General features: G+C 43.7%; 1 protein-coding gene across 4 annotated transcripts; it reads right to left on the bottom strand.

The window, feature by feature from the left end:
* Positions 1 to 203: 203 nt before the first annotated feature.
* elmod3 (ELMO/CED-12 domain containing 3) lies at positions 204 to 20,040 on the bottom strand. Of its 4 annotated transcripts, none has more exons than XM_076271197.1 (14): positions 19,983 to 20,040; positions 18,305 to 18,361; positions 17,436 to 18,119; positions 15,791 to 15,862; positions 13,977 to 14,054; positions 13,684 to 13,753; positions 13,355 to 13,417; positions 12,627 to 12,715; positions 11,902 to 12,025; positions 9,161 to 9,283; positions 8,107 to 8,237; positions 7,894 to 7,970; positions 5,176 to 5,303; positions 204 to 4,832 (listed from the first exon to the last, which is right to left on the bottom strand). In XM_076271197.1, the coding sequence occupies exons 3-14, from the start codon at positions 17,469 to 17,471 to the stop codon at positions 4,588 to 4,590; spliced, it is 1,236 nt and encodes a 411-aa protein (XP_076127312.1). In that variant the 5' UTR covers positions 17,472 to 18,119; positions 18,305 to 18,361; positions 19,983 to 20,040; the 3' UTR covers positions 204 to 4,587. The 4 variants fall into 4 exon arrangements, with proteins under 4 accessions (XP_076127312.1, XP_076127315.1, XP_076127316.1 ...); XM_076271200.1 differs by lacking the exon at positions 19,983 to 20,040 and adding an exon at positions 19,657 to 19,954; XM_076271201.1 differs by lacking the exon at positions 19,983 to 20,040 and adding an exon at positions 19,680 to 19,954.
* Positions 20,041 to 20,880: the final 840 nt, after the last annotated feature.

The raw sequence follows: 20,880 nt of genomic DNA, 5'->3' as shown, positions 1-20,880 counted from the left end.
GATTTATGGTATATATATCTGGAATTATGATTTACTCAAAACAGTGAAACACATTGACCATGTTCATGCTCATAATATTTGTGACATCTTAAATCCTGCAAATTTCAGATTGACACCTCATAAAGTAGATTTCCTGTAATACTGTGCCCCCCTCAGGAGGACAGACAACATTGCAGCCTCCCAATAGACAATGCAGGCAGAAATAATTTTTAAGTTGCAATTTTATTTTAATAGTCTTCATACAATACATTACTGTACAACTGTACGCATATATTCTGAAATATATTCTCATTATAAAATCGGACTTCTACAATCAGGTATTACTGGAGGGAAGGGGTGTTGGGAGGATAGAATGCTCTGAGGGACAAACAGACAAACAACAACGACAACAATAACAAAACAGCTCCAAAGGAATGTGCGGGGGGGGGGCGGGGGGGGTAGCACAGGACTCTTATCTCACCTAAGATGCATTTGGGGAAAAGGGGGAGAAGAAGGTCAAGACTGAGGCCTCATCCAGTCTCCCATCGATTCACACGACAGAAGTGAGTCCCAGGAAAGAAAAAGAAAAAAAAGATGAATGACTTTATAATAATAATAATAAAAAAGAATTGGGCTAACTCGACCTGAAAGCTAACCAAGAGAGATCTGGTTGATTCCAACCACATCCTCTTTCTTCTCCCTCAAAGAAACAATGCACAATCTTTTGAATTGCCCTATTGCCAAGTGCGCTGTTTGGGGGAACTGTGTATGATAATGCACTGTTAAGACTGCTGTACAAAAATAAACCCAAAACAAACCAAAATATAACTAAAAAGATGGCTAAGAGATCAGTGAAGCTGTTGGGCTTCAGGGACAATGCTGTATGTTTTCCGTGTGTCTGTTATGACACCACTGGTGTTCATCAGCTACCGGACAAAAGCAAAAAGGAGGAGAGAGAGTGAGAGATTTGTCTCAAGCCTGAGGTTTGACATGACATTACTGCTATTACAACCCCCCCCCCCGTTAACAATCACACTGCTACAATCTTCACTTGTATCTTCTATGTACACGTGCCAATGCTCGTCACTACACGTCCCGTCAGGCTACTCTTCACCAGACTGACCCCTCTGCGAGAGCGTCCGCAGATTGTCCACCGACAAACAGCGCCTCTGACGTAGACATGCACACTCAGCTAAAAATTTGGGTGCCTGTGCAGCTTCACTTTTTTTCTTTTTTTTTTTTTATATTTCTGGTCAAGCGTTCGCCACGTTCTACTCCCCCCGTGCCATGGAGACTGGCACGGAAGGGCGACTGGCATGGAATGTTCCTTCATGGACACACAGCAGTCGTGTGGGACGTCTGCCGAGTCTAGCCCCCCACCCCCTCCCCAACACAACACACTACCCCCGACTCTGCCTTACTGACAGAGCTCACTTTACTATAAGCTTAGTCTGCTGTAGCTAACGTGGGAGAGCGACACGCAAACAATCAGCAGCTGTTTCGTAGTGCTTACAAATGCTTTATAAACGCTTGCAGGTACCCTCCCCCCTGTTTCCCACCCCAATACACACACACACACACAAACAGCTGCTGCCATGCTTTGTAAGTAGCTTATGAATGCTTTATAAAGTTCCACCGTGCTTCTCCCAGCGCTATGGGAGGACACTCTTCTCTGAGGCACTAGTGTTTCTCCCCACCGTCACACCCACTCACAGAACAAACCCATCACGTCACAGAGCTTCACACACTCTCGCACCTGAGCACCAAGTGTGTGTGCATGCTAGCCAGTGTGTTCATGGAGGTGATGTCACAGCAAATGGAGGGAAAGAAGCAGACAGGAGTGTGTGTGTGTGTGTGTATATATATAAAAGATGTAATTACACACAGAGTTGAACGGATAGTTGCGCTTGTGGCCAAGTTTGTCACATTTAATAGTCATGCTTCCACTGGGCTAACTGAGAGTGTGTGTGTGTGCGTGTGTGTGTGCGTGTGCGTGTGTCTCTATCTGTCTGCTTGTGTGTGTCTGTGTGTAGGTTTGTGTACTCTTAACATTATTCCTGGATGGGTAAAACGTCTCGCTGGGCAATGACTCACTGGGTAATGAATCAGGAAGTAAACAAATGCACAGCTAATGTGAGGGGGGGGGGGGGGCTGAGGCTGGGATTCTCTGTGCCACATGCAGCTCCTAAAAGATTATTCTCCGTCTTAAAGACACTGCTCTCATTCAAGTGCAGAAAACACTACTCTTTCATTCAGCTAAACATAGGGACTAAAAGTGATGACTCCTAACACGTTCAACCACTGAGTCTAGTTTGTTGTTGCAAAGGGAACTGAAGATATTGGAGAAAGTTACAAAAAATCTACTGTGTTTCTCAGACACAACACATAAGATTTTGCCAAAAAGAGACATTAAGTGAACATACAGAGTAATAGAACAAGCCTTTTTTTTTTAACAAGGAATTTTAAACCAGAAAATAAAACAACAAATAAAACAACAACCATTCTCTGGTGCTACGGTCCTAGTGCTATGGAGCATGCTACAAATAAGTGAGTTCAGAGACCGTCCTTCCTCAAAAACCTGACAAAGAAGTAGGAGATCAATCCAGGATCTCTCAAACAAAAACCAAAGCATCACTGTGTCAACCATGACTGGCTCTGGTCATCTACCGGAGCACACCAGATATAATGCAGCTAGGTAGTCCTGCTTCTCTCAAGGCCACTGTTTTCCACACAAATATTTACCCTGCAGAGGACCTTTCGACTGGTGCTTTGTGGTAGAGCCGTGATGAGCTGCATCGAGTCGCAGAGTCTCGATAGAAACTCACCTGCCAATCAATTCAGCTGACAACACACCCATTCTATTCTGACTGAAACGTATGTACTTAAAGAGGCTTTATCACAATCTGGTTTTTGGTCGCTACCCTGAAGTGTCGAGAAAACACTCCCCTGAATTCATAAACACTTTTCATAATAACATCAAAAGACATTTACCGGAGAAGTTGCTAGCTTCCTACCACTATTGCCAAGACGTACCGCTTTTACTTTTAGGGAAAATTCAACACCCCCTTTTTTTTTTTGCATACACAAAATATACACTGGTTAGGACTAAATCTACAGCCACCAGCACAGTTCCGCTGGGGAACCCATCTTTTTTTTTTGTTTGTATGTTTATTTTTTGCATGCAAATTACAAGAACCTACTAGCCACCAGAAGGCTATTGTCCAGCAGACCCTGCATACTCAGAAGGGGAGGCTAAGCCACGATGTTGCCTTCTGCTAGGCTAGCGGCTCGGTGTCAGGGAGATGGTTTATGCACATCCCCATTTCTCTGAGGCGACAGGGGGACACAGTAACAGTCAAAGAGGGCGGCGGAAGTCACACTTCAACCCCTCCCATCAATGCTTTAAAAATCTGCAGCCAATGTACCAGGCCCAGTGGCCAGCAGGGGTTCCTTGACAAACAGTCCTGAGGGACATCAGGAGGTGCCATGTTTCTTTGTGTTCTTCATACTGGTAAGAATAAAATAGCTTCAGTGTAAAGTCTTTGAAAAATATACTCATATATATTTATACAGCTAGAATTTATCCATACAGAACACTTGTAGAGCTCTAACAGAAAAAATCAATAGTGCCAAGAGACCTCAACTGAACCATCTACCTCACTCACCCAACAAATACAACTACCAAATACTTGCACGGTTCAAAGAGCTTCACTAGGGCTTGGATTGCACTGCAAATAGTGCTTCTCGTCTACAACCTGCGCAGAAAGACACCATGTTTCCTACGTAACATTTACAAAGCAGACCAACGCCTTTGAGCAAATACACAGAACACTTTGACATGTACACACCCGCACACACACACACACACATATATATATATATGCAAGCTTACAGATATTGTTATGCCAATGTGCATGGATCTCTCCAAATTAATCTCTCGCTTAGTGCACAAGATGAATATAAAAATGGCGTACCTCACGCTTATCACAGATACTTCCTTTCTTAATGACCCTCTTTCTAGCCTCACAGTAGGGCTCTGTGCAGCCAGTGCACAGTCAATCATAAACAAATAAACAAACAAACAACCTCATAAACTTTGAACCTCATCGACCTCAGTCACTCTCCCTGAGCCTTATCTTGTCATCCAACCACCCTACGGACAGTGAAAATGCTACAGTCTCAGCACCAAGCTCCAACTAGGGGGAAGGATAAAAACAAAACAAAACAAATATTTGGCAACTATTCACCTTGGCGGCTTCTCTGTGTAAGCATACAGGACGAGGGGTTATTCTAGTAGGAACCTATAGAAATAGGCAAAGGGAGAGAAGAGAGAGAGATCTGTAGTGAATCTGAACCCTGAAGTCTACTCTGTGAAAGAGGAACAGTTCTCAAAGATGGATGTGCAGCAATGCTGGCTAGGCGTGCGCGTGTACACGTGTGTGTGTGTGTGTGTGTGCTGTTGTGTGCAAACGGTGAGCGAGAGGGGAAAAAAAGAGGAAAAGAACATTTGAGAGAAGAGATAAACCCATCTCAACTTGTGACATAATTTGACCATCCCTTTCCCCTCACAAGACGTGTCACACTCCTCACACTGTCAGTCTCTTTCTCTCAGATGAGTCGGGCCTCTCCCTCCATCTCGGCCGGGAGCTCACACACACCGGTGAAGTTCATCTCTTTGCCCTCTTTGGTCCCCTGGGTCTCCAGACTGGACCCCCTGTCGCTGGGGGAACGGTTGCTGTGAGACAGGCTGTCCGGTGATGCTCGGTGCCCTATCCTGGTGCGTCGCTCCTTCAGGAAAGTCTCCAGGCGCCTCAGGATCTGTTTGGGGTTCTTTTTGGCAAAGATTTCTACCTCTGCACCATCAAAACACAGAAAAAGAAGAAGAACAAGAAGAAGAAGATGAACAAGAAGAAGAAGGAGACAGCAATGCTTGTGATAGATGGCCAGAGCAAAACAAAACATACCAACTTTTTACAATGATGATACACAAATTACATTTTAGAGACATGGTCATTAAGAAATTGATGGAGTTAACAGTCATGAGAATGCAGAAGTGAAAGCAACGGAAAGTTCTATAAGTGTGCAGCAGAAGGCCAGACGGCAGAGGAGCTTTCTCTCATGACCAGAGAAAGGAACATGACCCATGATTTGGCCATAATCACACCAGGGAGCGAGCGAGCGAGCGAGCAGTGTTACCTTTGAGCACATAGCCCGAGTCCGAGATAGTCTTCTGCTCGCTCTTCCACAGCTGGAACAAGTGCAGGAAAGTGGCCGCGTAGAAGTCGTTGATCACCCCGACAACCTGCTGCCGTCGGTTGCACTCCCTGGATGATGTCACAGTGGAGGAAATCGTTAATTTCAGGAGTTTTGATTTCCTAGGCATTTATTTATAGTTTCATTACTTCAGCTGCTAAAGAAAGGTGCCATTAATGTCAAGACCAGGGGCCTCAAGTACAAAGACTTGCGTGGAATTCATACTAAAACATTTGGTACATGCAAACCTGGAAAGTAGCGTATACACAAAAATAATCTGATTTATGAAACTGTGCGTACGCAGCATTCCACGCAGCTTTTCTTTGTACATCCCAATTAACATGAAATTAAGAGTAAATGCACGAGCATTACACTTCACCCTCTCTCCTCCCTCAATCACGCTCATTTTAATATGCTAACTAGAAGGACAATTGAGAGCGCAGACCTCCACGAAGACAAAATGGCCTATCCCGCAATATTAATAACAATGAAAACTCATCTGTGGATCCATTCATACTCAAACCTGTTGCAAAGTTTAATAATTGAAATCATCAAATGAATAAAAAAGTTTATTTCCAGCGAATGCGAGGTAGAAGTGCTTATCTGACAAAATGGCAAGAAGCTTACGTCTTTATCATCTGTAATTAATAACAAAAAAAACAGTAGTGGCAGAGCGTGGCAGTGGCTAGGCTAAAGGAGACCGGCAGAATTATTGGCCAGTCTGCAAGTAGGTGACAGGGTTCGCATAACTGGGTTTGAATGCATCTGGACCATTACAACATAACTGCATTTATTAAAAAAAATCATTAAGTCAATCGTGTCCAAGTAGCCTACCACGCATTGTGCACCCGAATGGAATAAACTAAGTTGATCCAGACCAACATGCCACAACATTACGATTTCTGGGTCAATATACTGTTTGCACAGAGGAGGAGAGTCAAAGTAGCCATGCAGTCAATCACACTAAGAGAAATAGCTTATATTCGCGCTTATTAGTCAGCCTATCTCTATTCACATGCATCCTGTCCCATATGTATTTCTTTTAAAATAAAAACTATCAAAGATATGAAGGGAAAACACTCTGCAAATGTTAAGGCATGGGCAAATGCGTGAAGCCGACCCCATTTATCACAGGTTTTGTGGAAAGCTCTTTTAAAATCTGAAATGTTTAATAAGCCAGTCATCAGCATGTACGTACGCCAGACATGAAGTTTGCGTGGAGGACCGCACATTCTCACGTTCAAGTCAGTCATTGTACATCCGGACGTGAGCGTGAGAAATGGCGTACGCAGCATTTTTGTGCGTACGCAAGCTTTGTACATGAGGCCCCAGGGCTCTACACTAAAAAAATTTTCCAGGAGCACTTGTGCGCCCAAGTTAAAAAATGTAGGAGCACAGACAAAAATTTGGGCGCACAGTCAGTTCTGTACTTAACTTACACATAATCTAACATTACACTGCAGCTAACAGTTAAACATTCCAGTGCACCAATTGCGAATATTAAGAATGACTGACAACATTTAGGCTACAGGACACAGGATTTTAAAGATCAGTGCCTATTTTATTTTCAGTCTGTTCTATTTTCCTACATTTTGTTAATGTAAAATAATTTAATACATTGCCATATTTGCATTTAGCCTGTATATCAAGTATCCTGCCAAATGTAGGCTAATTTATTTATTTGTGAATCCATCTGTAGCTAATCCAAATATGCCCATGGTGACCTATCTGACTGCATACTGCCTAATACTACTACTAAAACAGTCCATTATCTCTTCCACAAAACCCAACATAGGCTAATCAAGGATATATGGATATATATTATACTTTTATTTTTTATTTGAAATATCTGCATTGATGGGGGCAGTAGGCCAACGTTAGACCTACTTTCGTTTTGCACTTCAGCTTGTATTCGGTGTAAACAAACAAGCATTCGTGGAAGCCTGGAGTTGTCAGTAGCGTTCTACCTTTGAATAAAATGGGAGTATTACGGGAGGCTACTTTTGTGCCTGTTCGCTACAGCTATATTTTGCATATTGCAGCCAATACGTCAACTGGGCTAAAAGGCATGTTAGGTTACTTCTGTCACTGTATTCTCAGAATCTCATCCTGTTCCTCCTATATCCGATGACTTCGGTGGATAGAAGAACTAATTTCTTCAATCTTTGCATCTTGGCTGGCTAGTCTAACTTTCCGCTTTTTCTGCGCGCTCTTGGATTTGATAGAAGCGACTACTAGCGAGTCACAACGCGAAACTGCTAACGTTGATGGGAGGTGTAGTTTTTATGCTGCATTCGCGATGTGATTCTATGGTTTTCACCAGTAATGTTTCTCGATGTTGCGGTGTATTTTGTAGACAAACATTGACATGGTTAGAAGTCATTCGCACCAGTGCGCCTAAATATTTTTTTGTACTCGCACGCCATCATTTTTACTCGCATGCGAGTGAAATGGGCGCACTGTAGAGCCCTGCCCAGGACAGCAATATCAAAAAGCCTCTATCCTTCTTGTTCTGACAGAAGCTCAAATTATAAAAATATCAAAATATAAGTGGGAAGGTGGACATCTGTTGTAGGTTTATAGAAGCCTCCTCCTACTTTGATCATTTTAAAATGTGGTATGTACACTTGTGAAAGTGTGTGTGTGGCTGTGTAAACTCACTTGGATAGGACCTCCTCTCTGAGCGCGTGCAAGGCAATGCGGGTCATGTTGATGGACATCACGCTGAAGGGGAAGTTCTGCCAGGGGACATCACAGAACATTTAATCACAATCCTCTCTCTACATGACACTATACCTGCGTCAGGTAGGTGAGTGTATACTTGTGTGTGTGTGTGTGTGTGTGCACGCGTGCGTGTGTGTGTGTTAGTGTTACCTGCACTGGGTGCTGGGACAGCTTGTAGATGTCTCGTGCTAAAGGTAGTGTTTCTGGATCCATGACCAGGTAAAGTGTGTGCATAAGGCCCAGGAAGCCTGTGCCTCGCAAATCTGTGGACGGGTCCGTCCCTTTGGAAACAAACACGGATGCATTGGCCCAAGAAAATACACAAAAACCACACAGAGCTGAAAAAGTCACAGCAACATCTGAATAAATTTGGTGACTTTGGGATATGGGAAATGCTACTGACAATGCTATGACAATCAATAAGAAGAAAGAGAAAAGAAATGCATTTTCATATTTAGCCTGCTCCATAAGAGGGAAGGGGGTGGTCCTGTGAGGAAATTTCTCTGCATTTTACCCATCCGGGTGTAGTGTGCACACATTCATAAACTTCATAAACACTTGGAGCAGTGAGCTGGGAGCCCACACACACTAGGAGCACACCTACACATCCGGCGAAGTGGGCAGTCCTTAGTCTGGCGCCCGGGGAGTAGTTGGGGGTTAGGTGCCTTGCTCAAGGGCACCTCATCCATGGATGTGGATGTGGGAAAGCTGTTTTAGATCACTCACTACCTGTCAGGGATTGAACCGGCCACCCTTCGGTCACAAGTCTGATTCCCTAACTAGCAGGCCACGAATGCCCTCATAGCTGAAGAAGTTTTGCAAAATCAATGTATAAACCTCAGTTACTAGGCAGGGAATTACAGTATACTGTAGTTGTTTCTTTTTCTGCCCTGTCTTTTTCTGTATCTGTCAACATCTGAATGGCTGATTATCATCTTCAACTTCATAAGGGATGCTACTATTGACACATGCCATTATCTTAAAAACCGCTTCAGACAAAATATGGAATTTGGTGTGCTTTTTCTTGGTCCCATATACTCCCATTTCTGTTACATAAACTGTAGGTACCTTTTTTACATGTTGAAGCTGTAAAATAGTTCAACCTCTTCCCTCTAGGGGCCCCTTCATCCAACTTCTTGGACCCCATTTATTGCCTCTTGCCACTCTATTTTCACATTGCACTGGAAATGTGTCTCACACTCACCCTGAAAACCCACGTTCTCCCAGTGGGGTCCAAAGCGTGGGCAGTCATTGCGGTTGCCAGTCAGTTTCCTGTAGATGGTCTGCAGCACACGCATGTGCACAGGCTGCCCGTTGTCCAATGAGCCTAATTGACAGAGGTCAAAGGTTAACACAGTCACATAAGGACCAACACAACCTCAGCCAGCAATCACCTACCAGTAGCTTCAGGCCACTGGATCAACAAAGCATGATCAAACAATATCAAGTCACGTCGTCGGAGTTTAAATTAACTGAATGCAGATTCCATTAAGATATAATTTATGATTTAGCACACATGCATCGATAATATGCAGCATATACAATAACAATACACAAGGCTATACACTCACATACAATGATATGCACATTTATGTTTGCTTAAGTGCGTACATGTAAAGTGCGTATGCATGTATGTGTATGTGTTTGTGTTTGTGGTCTGGGGTGTGATCTCAGTTTGCTCATATGTAGGACAAGCAAATAAAAAAAATAAAAATGATGAAGCATGACGATCCTCCAGGTCATATAAGGACTTCCTATTTCTGTCTCTCTCATTTCCAAAATGGCAGCCATTAAAAGTGCATCAACTTCTTGGCCTGGGAAAAAGTACAAGTCGTACTGCAAGATTTTAATGGCACTCGTGGTCTCTGTTTAGAAACAGACAGCACAAGCAGTAGCATGGACAGCCAGCCACTGTGAGCTAGGAGCTTAGCCAGTTTGAGAAAATACCCTTTAGGCAATGCCATGCACTGCAGTCAGAAGGCTCCTGCCATGTCTGGCGACTTTTGGAAAATCAGCTATACTTCTAACATGACAACTGTTTTCTTTGATAAAGGTTCAACCACAGCTGGGCTGGGAATAGAGGTCCTGTCTGTGTACACCAGATTGAAAGAAGGATTAAAATATACAACAGCTAATTGCATCAACACCGACGCGACTCAGAGAAGAACAGAGGCATGGAATGGTCTTGTAGAGTAGAGTTTGAAGCAGGAGACTCTTATGCTCTCCTCTATTCTAATTCCAGGTTTTGCATTTGAGTGTGTGTGTGTGTGTGTGTATGTATGTATGTGTATGTATGTGTGTGTGTGTGTGTGTGTGTGTGTGTGTGTGTGTGTGTGTGTGTGTGTGTGTGTGTGTGTGTGTGTGTCTAGCTGGGCTCTAACACTCTGCTGGGGACATCCTGTTACTGAGGGACTGGGCCCTTGGCCAAGCAGCCACAGCCCTACCGTCTGATCACCCCATGTGTGCGCATGCACACACAGACACACACACACAAATACTGCTCATGACAGGCTTATTGTAGGTAGGAGCAGGAAAGGGCAGCAGCTGAGAGAGACATGCTGTACAGAACACTCAAGATCTCCACCTGCTCAGCGCAGTCAAAATATGTGTGTGTGTGTGTGTGTGTTTGTGAACAGGAGGAAGCCTACATTGAACGTTAGTGGAAACCTGACCAATTGTGGGCATCATGGTATATATATTCAGGGTATATATGTGTGTGTTTAGTGCTTTTTATGTACATATTGCTATGGATACATTTTGTGTATGATTCTACATAGATATACACAGGGTTGGGTCAGATTACTTTGAAATGTAATCCATTACTGACTACAAATTACATGGCAATTTTTGTAATCAGTAACGTAATCAGGATTACCAAAAACATGTAACGTAATCTGATTACTTTAGGATTACTTTTAGATTACTTCAATAAATATGTCCCTTAAGTAAAAGACACCACCACTGAATTGATGAAAGAATTCTCATTCAGTTTTTCTGTTTATTATTTCATTACATCTAAGAAATCTCTTTGCTCTGAGTAAAGCATTCCTGTGTGAATTAGCTGATCTTTTCCTCTAAAAATGTTAATGTAGCCCTTGTCACCAGGTCCCATTGTCTGAAAAACACCCAAAACTAATACATTTCTATAGCTATTCTCCACTTTGGGGGTGGTATTTTGGTGGTTGAAATTTTTCCCATCCCAAAATTGATCACTTAGTCATCATGGATGTGATCATGGATCACTATTCTCCAAACATGCACAACTCATCACAACTCATTTTTTGACCCAGGGACATGGCCTGAGATTGAATGACACCATGTCCATTTCAATTGTGGGGGTGAGAAAATTATTCTTTTGGGATGTTTTTCAACCAGGGGGACCTGGTGACTTTCTCAAAGTAAACGGTGACACTAAAACAAGAGGCTACATTAAGATTAGGAGGAAAAGATCAGGCAATTTGCCGAGAGACCTGCCCCAATAGTAAATAAGTTAGTAAGTAAGTATAGATACTCTTGATCCCTTGAGGGAAATTTGGTCTTCCAATCCGCGAATTAGTGAAGCACACACCAACCCAGAGCAGTGAGCTGTCTGCTACAACGGCGCTCGGGGATCAATGAGGGGTTAGGTGCCTTACTCAAGGGCCACAGCCGTGGATGTGGGCATGGGAGAGCAGTTGAATTAAAAGATAACTAGGCTATCATTAAAAAGTTGCATTGCTTGCATGATAAAATGTAATCAGGTAATCCCCAACAATGTAACTGTAATCTGATTACACAATTTTTTATTGTAATCTGGGCTGATTATAGTTACTTGATTTTTGTAATCTGATTATGTAATCCAGATTACATGTAATCCGTTACTACCCAACCCTGGATATACACAATAATTAATTCCTCTATGACATGGTTGTGTTTGCGTGTGTGTGTGTGTGTGCGTGTACTCACACTGTGCAATGGCAAACACCAGGTCCCTCTCCTCCAGCAGCTCCTTGTGCAGTCGGGGCGGACCAAACAGGAAGTGTGTGATGGCCGCCAGACCCGTCCTACGAATGGTGGGCTGGATGTTCTTCTATACAGGGAGAGAGAGAGAGAGAGAGAGAGAGAGAGGGAGAGAGAGAGAGAGAGAGAGGGAGGGAGGGCGAAAGAGAAACAGAGAGAGCGAGATAGGGATAGACAGGAAGAGAGGGAGAGAAGAAATGAGAGTGGAGGGGTGGCAGAGAGAGAGAAAGAGAGAGTGAGTAAGAAAGAGAGAGAAAAAAAGAGGTTTGGGGAAAGGGAACAGAAAAAAAGCAGAGGAGGTGGCACAAAAAAGAAAAGTCAATGAAAGGAGGAAGAGAGATGGGGGGAGAGGAGGAACAAATGTGTTGTGTTTAGGGAAATGAAGGCAAAACAGGGAAGTGTTTATTTTTAAAAATCAGGACTGAATGCACTACTTCTCTATACCCCCCCCCCCCCCCGACCACTGATTTGACCAAACGTCTATCTAACTGTGGTCGTGTATATCAGGTCCATATAAAACCTCATAAAAAGGCACGGTGTACCTTAACAGTGCTATTCACTTTTAGTAAATGTGTCTCAACGAATGGACATAAATCAACATAAATCATTCTAACAACACTCACACGGAGACTCTCCCTCAGACAGACATACACACACACACACACACTCACCAGGAGATCTGCGAGGTCTGTGGTCTGAAAGTGCTGCAGGGCTTCGTTGAAGGAGATGAGCGGGGAGGGAGCGAGCTCCTCGGGGAGAACTGCACAGGAAAGGGCAGCGTCAGATAAGCTAAAATCACAACCCCGACGGCCCAACGCCCAACGGCCACTAACCCCCACTCCAGACGCCCTTTGGAAAAGCATTCCGTTTATGCTGCACACCACCCCTCAACGAGCAGACTGCTTCCATTCCAAGGTTCTCATGCCATAAGATGTGAGTTGATGAATAACAAACACAGTATTTTTGCTGCTATGAGCCCAGGACTGAAATCCTCACTTATTAGCAACTGTCATATTATTCTGTCAACTTCAACATGATTTTTGAGGAAGAGGATAACTGAATGTCAACATCATACACGTCAGCACGTGAGTTTAGACTAAATGTTTAAAAAAAAAAAAAAAAACAGGAACTAGAGAGCTTGATGGAGTTTCGGCATTTTGAGAAATAACTTTATCAATCAAAACTATCTAAAATATTTTAGGAGAGTCTGAAAGCAAGTGAAAGCCTAATGCCATGTTCCTTCTTCCTTTCTCCTATTGAGGCTGACCCAATCAAAGTCTCTGGGAAGTCTCTGGATTGGACGAGTGAGTTTGGTATCCATGGCGGTAGGCTAGCGTGGCTGAGGTAAGGCAGTACATTAGAGCTGTGGTTCCCATGGCGACAAGGAGGATGAGCTCACCTGGCTGGATGCTCTCAAGGGCATCCCATTCCTCCCTGGCCCTCTTCACCTCCGAGTTCACCTCTGCAATCACACGCCACCGAGAGGAGGGTGAGAACACACACACACACACACACACACACACAAACTTCAGTAACAAAACAAATACATATCAACGCACTAGCACGCACACATACACACACACACACACTTCAACAGTAAACAAATACAGATCAATGCACTAGCAAGCATGTTGAGATTAACACACACAGGCACTCAGGAGGTGGGTGAAGAAAAGACACACGTGCACAGTACAACAGAGGCACAAACACACACACACACGTTCTCACCTTCTGTCCTAGGCTGATCACCTCCTGCTGCCAGGGACTGCAACAGGCCATTCTGTTTCAGCGCGGAGATCTACAACAAGGATTCATAGCGCTCTGCTCAAGACGTGCACGAGTTGTGTGTTGGTGAGTGAGTGTGTGTGTGTGTGTTTGCATGGGTATGGTGAAAAACTACCATCAAGCATTTATTAACCACATAGCCAATATTGTTATTGTCAATAGCCAATATTATTGTCTCAATCTTCCCAGAATGTGTATTTATGTATGTAGGCAATATGTCCGTCCCAGGTACTCACTGGCACTGGTTTGTGAAGGGAGTTTCCATTGGCGTGCTCCTTAATGATGGCATGGCCTGGAGCCACTCCATTCATCTCCTGCAAGTCGACAGAGACGGTCAGAGGTCAAATTCCGGTCAGCTCACAGAGCATGGCAAGGGCAGCACGGGGTCACGGATTCAAGTCCAAGTAGCAATAAAATTAACTATGTTGGGAGGCTTTCTGGCCTCCACTATACTCTGCGCTAATATAATAATAATAATAATAATAATAATATGTTTATTTTATATAGCGCCTTTCTCAAACCCAAGGTCGCTTTACATAGTAGAAGGGAAAACACAACAACAATTAAAAACAATACAACAAAGACAAGCTATGTGTATAGAGCTATGTGTTGGGTGTGGAGAAGTGATCATTAAACAAAAAGCCTTGACATTAGTAAGTCAGCAAAGGTGGGTACATTCTTTTGTGTCTTAAGACAGGCCAGTGAACCTTCGTATCCATATTTCACCACTTGATGCAGACACTGAAAAAGCTGCATTTGGGCACCTGCTATGTATTATTATCTCTCCATCTAAATGTATTAAAGTTCATCTATAAATGTAAGTGCCCTCATTTTCATCATCATCAACACTTAAGATAGCACAGAGCATCCTGGCTACTGCGGTCATCCCTTGTGGGTCAAACAAAGGCTTCAGTGCACTTCACCTTGCTCACACCTCTCACAAGACTGTGCAGAGCAGTGCACTCTGGGCCTGAGAAGCTCAGATGAGGGCACTACTGTAAATCCTCGGTCCTGTGCTCTGCAATAGATATGCGGTCCTGTGCAGTAGATATGTTGTCCTGTGCTGTGCAATAGATATGCTGTCCTGTCCTGTGCTGTGTAGTAGATATGCTGTCCTGTCCTGTCCTGTGCTGTGCAGTAGATATGCTGTCCTGTGCTGTGCTGTGTAGTAGATATGCTGTCCTGTCCTGTCCTGTGCTGTGCAGTAGATATGCTGTCCTGTGCTGTGCAGTAGATATGCTGTCCTGTGCTGTGCAGTAGATATGCGGTCATGTGCTGTGTAGTAGATATGCTGTCATGTGCTGTGTAGTAGATATGCTGTCCTGTCCTGTCCTGTGCTGTGCAGTAGATATGCTGTCCTGTGCTGTGCTGTGCTGTGCAGTAGATATGCTGTCCTGTGCTGTGTAGTAGATATGCTGTCATGTGCTGTGCAGTAGATATGCTGTCCTGTGCAGTAGATATGCTGTCCTGTGCTGTGTAGTAGATATGCTGTCATGTGCTGTGTAGTAGATATGCTGTCATGTGCTGTGTAGTAGATATGCTGTCATGTGCTGTGCAGTAGATATGCTGTCCTGTGCAGTAGATATGCTGTCATGTGCTGTGCAGTAGATATGCTGTCATGTGCTGTGTAGTAGATATGCTGTCATGTGCTGTGTAGTAGATATGCTGTCCTGCCCTGTGCTGTGCAGAAGGTATGCTCTACTGTGCTGTGTAGTAGATATGCTGTCCTGTCATGTGCTGTGCAGTAGATATGCTGTCCTGTGCTGTGTAGTAGATATGCTGTCCTGTGCTGTGTAATAGATATGCTGTCCTGTGCTGTGTAGTAGATATGCGGTCATGTGCTGAGCAGTAGATATGCGGTCATGTGCTGAGCAATAGATATGCTGTGACAAGCCATATCGCTAGATGGTATAGAGGAAGCACAGGGCAGTTGCATTGCGTGACTGTGCTTGGGAAGTTAAACAGTGCTCAGTAGAGGTATACTGTACTGTAATGTGTGGAAAGAGAGTGACCGCTTCTAGTGCTTGGAACTGACAAATAGGATACTCACAGGTTTGTGATTGGAGTGTCCATTGGTTAGATCCACTGTCTGCTTACATTCTTGAGGCAACCCATTCAAACCCTGAAAACCAATAGCACATCAGAAATTGCACGTGAAACCCAAGAAAGTGAATGAGAAGAGAAAGAGCAGACCTCAAACTACAAGGAAACTCTCTACGGAACAAAGAGATGTAGCGTGTTTAAAATAAGAATCTTTCATTCCACCCTCCTTAGTGCGCATCCCCACCATTCAGCAAGAACTTACATATGCCAAACCTGGTGTCAATTCTAACCTCCACTGGGCCAGTGTGAGTCATCTGGACTGGCAAGGGACTTCATTAAGTACTCCAGAAACAGATCAACAAACTGACTCAACAAACTCCCCAACTCCCATCCATAGTCACAGGTCTGTAACCACTCATTGCAGTGCTTACAAATGCTTGCTCCACACACGCTATGCAGGTGCATCAGAACAATGGATGCGCCATATTACCAAAACTGGTAGAAGGTGTCAAAACTGTGAGAGCAAAAAGCAAATTAATCAGCATTTCTATTTAAAATAGACAATTTCAATGTCTGTTTGTGTAGGCGTGTGCAAAAAAATATGATCTGATGTTCTACTGAGACTGAAGTCACTGTCACGATTACCTGTAGGTTGTATTCTTAAACAGTGTCTCTTTGTGTATCTGTGTGATCATACATGTATAAGGGAGAGGTCAAACATTTTTCAGACATCTGTCAATGGGGGTATTTAGATATGGTTGGAGACATGCTTTCTGATGCATCTCCTATGACAGAGGCACACTTGTGGCTAAATAAGTAGGAGCCAGTGCATAAGCAATTTCCAACGAATTGACAGGATTTTTAGAAATAGCTGAAAGGCATTTCTTGTATTGTTTTAATAACTTGAACAGATCTGTCCAAAAGTAAACGTACCATTGTCAGCACTACATAGCTATATAGGAAGTGAACCAAGAAGAAGGGAAATGTTTCGCAAGCTTGATTTGAAGAGCAGACAGCCATGCAGTCACTCTATTTACCATTCATCAACAAATTCAATGTGCTCTTTTTCACTCATACAACACGCCTTTTCTATACAAAGATGGGAATGCATAAAAGCAGGTGTTCTGACTGGAAATGTATTTCCTGCTGAGAAAGCCATTCAGGCAATTCGGCAATTCAGGGTTTTTCCTGCTTAATACTATTGAGCTGATAGATTTTCTGCCATAATTCTGGCTGACTAAATTCTGACCCTTGCGTGCACTTTAGTAGCCCTCAGTCCTTACCTCTGAAACTGACCCTTAAAAGACGACTTCCCAGAAGGGAGGACTCAGAGGAGCTGAGCACAGGCCTAAGTATCCACTACCACCTCAATAATTGCAAGGAAAGGAAATTAGCTCTACCCCCCCGACACACACACAAACATAATTATGTCTTCCATCATAGCGCAGTCAAACTGACATGTACTAAAGCTATTTGAGTATGCATCCCCCCCACCCCAAGTCATATTCCATAGCATAGTCTGGACTAAACATAACTGGTATGCACTCAGGCTGTTCCAGTATGCAACCCCCCCCCCCCCCCCCCCCAACCAGCCCCCACCCACACCCACCCGCGACTGTAGCTGCACTGACAGCTCAGCGCTCAGCTCCTACCTCCGTGTTTGCGGCCAAGATGATGTCCCCTTCCATGGCATGGGTGTTGGAGCTTGGCGCCGGCGGCGGCTGCTGCTGCTAGGTGGGGTGGGCCCCTCCTACTGGCTGCCCAGCGCTGGTGGTGCGACGCTCTGCCCTGCTGTTCTCCAGATGGCCATTGTGCTTGAGCAGTCACAGTCAAAGAGCGCGAGCACACCGTCTCTTTGTCTCTCTCTCTCTCTCTTTCTTTTCTCACCCTTAGCGTTCTGACAGTCTGGTCCGCACTCGCTCGGGAGCACCAAAGCAAATGGTGGGAGCCACAGGTAACAGGTGCAGGTGGATCAGAAAAGAGAACGGAGGGTGATTGGTGGCTCTCCTAAAAGGTGATGTCACTACAGGCGGGTTCTGTGAGGTTTACCACCAAGGGTCAAGCTGTTTGCTTCCTGTGTCGTTTGGAGAGAGAGAGAGTGAGAGCACAGAGTAGTTTGTGGCTACGGCGGTAATTGACCTCTTCGGATCAGGCAGAAGAGTGGCGTTTAAACTCCCTCTCCTTCTCCTCGTCCTCCGTGCCAGGCGTAGTTGAGAGGGCGTCCACTGGGACGCTCCATCAGAGGAGCCACGCTGTGAGCGCTGCGCTGGGGGCACGGGCCCGGGTCGCCTCCTGCTTCCCAACCCCCATGGCTCTCCTGGAATCCCCACCGATCTCTGCAAAGCAACGAGACAAATTCCTATGAACGTCAGAAAGGGTGGACAGAGAGACCAAAGAGAGCCTATTTACAAGCTCTTCCCATGAAACCCCAGATTACGTGAAAAGTGCAGAGGTCTTTGACAATGGTCTTGTTCCGTGATCATGTAGCCTGTGTGTGTATGTGTGCCTGTGAGTGTGTCACCTGCTAATAGCTGCAACCAGTGGACGATTCTGTGGAACTTCCGTCAAATGGATGGCTCTGAAAAGACACCAGAGGGAAGTTATTAAAATGCAACAAAGAAAGCAGCCTTTTGTTGGTACGCAGCACACATTGGTACAATATTAATTAACGCAAAAGTCGTTTTGCAAACGTAAGGATTATGCAGCTTGATGAACTGAATTAAGTAACATTCAAAAGGTGACCTATTTTATCGGCATACATGCAGACACAAAGAGAGGCTGCATAAGTTTCACCACGGTAACACAACACGTTTGAATAGGCAAAATACACGTGCAACGTTATATTGGAGACAAAAAGCACAAAGCACTTAAAATGAAAATATGATTACTTCTGTCATTGAGTCCTGGTAATTGCTCTGACAAATTTACAGGCGCAATATAAAACGCATATCGATGACGTCATCGATAAATCCTGCATTTCTTACCATCTCAAGAATGCAACTTCAACATCAGCTAAAACCTGGAAAAACCTACGTCTTTCTCTATTTATAGCACTATAGCCATGGCGTTACAGCTTGGTTCGATCAGTGTCTTCTCAATAGTTAGCCAAAGGACACTCTATTTGTCATATTGATGAGTATGGGAGGGGTTATCAATGACATCATCGCCTTCTGTCATCTTCACATACAAGCTAGCAAGGCAAATACCACGCAATAAAATTAGACAGAAGGGACAGAGGGAAGATAGCGACAAAATATGTAGGCTACTGTCGCACTGGGGTTAAACGCAAACAGAGAAATCACCAGTCATGTCACTTTAAAACCTAACAGCGGGGTAAATCATTCTGGCAACTCCGTCTCTAACAACAACCATCAGTAACATTTTAACCACACAAGCGCTACAGTATCCAACAGCGCACTGAACGTTGCCGTTTCACTTACCAACCCTGTCACAACATCTTTTCAATGAATAAACTTGGCGACAGATCATTGTCGCATGCAAAGGTAACTTATGCGGTATAACGTTATCTCGGATGAAAAAATAAAAGCTGGTAAAAGTTTGCAAGACGTGCATACATCATGTGCTGTAAAATGTTGAAAACAGTACATAGTTGGTGATTGCAAATACTTTCTAAACGGGATGACCAATAGCTTGTCTCAGTAGCTACAATAATTCCAACTCAAACTCTAACGTTAACGTTATCTAGCTAGCTCTAGATTCAACGTTAGCAGTCCATATTATCTGTCATAATATCACGCATAAAAAGTTAATCAACCCTAAATAATGCAGAAAACATAAACCCGCAAGAAGAATGCATTGTTTCTAAGATAGCGTCTAAATTAAGTTTTCAAACATGACAGAACGACAACTCACGCTTACCGCCGCTCATTGCTTACCGTCACTTTACCTCAGAACAGGCTAACGTTAGCTTACAGCTACCAACTGATATTCGCGTTAGTGTAAAAGAACTGGGGAGGTAATGCTAGCTCTGCTTGCTAGCAGATAATGTTAACATTAGCTAAATCTAGCTAAATCTTTTTGTGCAGTCCTAACTAGGTTGCTCTTATTTTTCGCAAAGAAACCGTTTATGATGCAAATCTCAAACGAAGCTATACTTGCAACAACAGCCTCTAAAGGTTCAATATGAGCTTGCATCTCTACACCAAATGTTGTCAAAAAATATTGCTTTTTATTTTTACCTCAGTTTGTCTCCCTCCAATCTCGGCTTCCCTTCCCCCTTCCACTGTTACAGTAATTTGAAGCGTGATGGGAATTGTGGTTTTTAATCTCTCTTCCGGTGTAGTCATGTTCAGTGCGAGAATATTTCATGACCATAGAGGGCGTAAGAGCCCTGACAGTAGCCTAAAGGCCCATTCACACCAAGAACGATAACGATAACTATAACTATAACCATAAAGATAAAAGGTCGCTTTACAGAGGAGCAATACAAAAGTGTGATGTGTGCATTTTTGAGCATGCCTGCAGCTTATTTGTCTATTTGCAGCCAAAACCAATGCATGCAGTTATGACAAGGGCATAGGTTTGGTCTCAGCTTTGGTGGGGACATATCCCCAACTCCTGTTGTCACAATACCAACATTATTGTTTCAATAACAATACTAAGAATCTCGAATCGATACTTTTGCGATTTTGAAAAAATTTCATTTGGTTTGTGTGATTTGTGAGATCATTCACATCAGTGGCAATCATAGAATTTGATTGACCCTCCACACACACACACACACACACACACACACACACACACATAGAAAGTGCTGGTTGTCATCAGTGTTGGGCAAGTTACTTCAAAATCGTAATGTATTATGTATTACTCATTACTGTCATTTCAAAGTAATCTGTATCTGAATTGTAAGGCATTACACTACTATTGTATTCCTTTTAAGTTACTTTTACCAAAATATCTAGAAATATGGATTTGGAATTCTAAATGCAGTTTATTATGCTCAATGCAGCTCATTGCACTTCTAATGGAGGGCGAACATAATGACTGAGCTAGGCTTAAGGCTAACAACAGTAGAATGCAATAGGCGCAGTGATGGCTCATGATGCAATACAAGGAAAAATCATAGCCAGAATT

Source organism: Alosa pseudoharengus, unplaced genomic scaffold, assembly GCF_046254945.1.
Source record: "Alosa pseudoharengus isolate Yale_2024_CS ecotype anadromous, Long Island Sound unplaced genomic scaffold, YU_APseudo_1.1 YU_APseudo_1.1_scf_6, whole genome shotgun sequence".
Classification (NCBI taxonomy): Eukaryota; Metazoa; Chordata; class Actinopteri; order Clupeiformes; family Clupeidae; genus Alosa; species Alosa pseudoharengus.
Note: the sequence above shows the minus strand (reverse complement) of the source record. Positions and strands in the feature narration are given on the sequence as shown.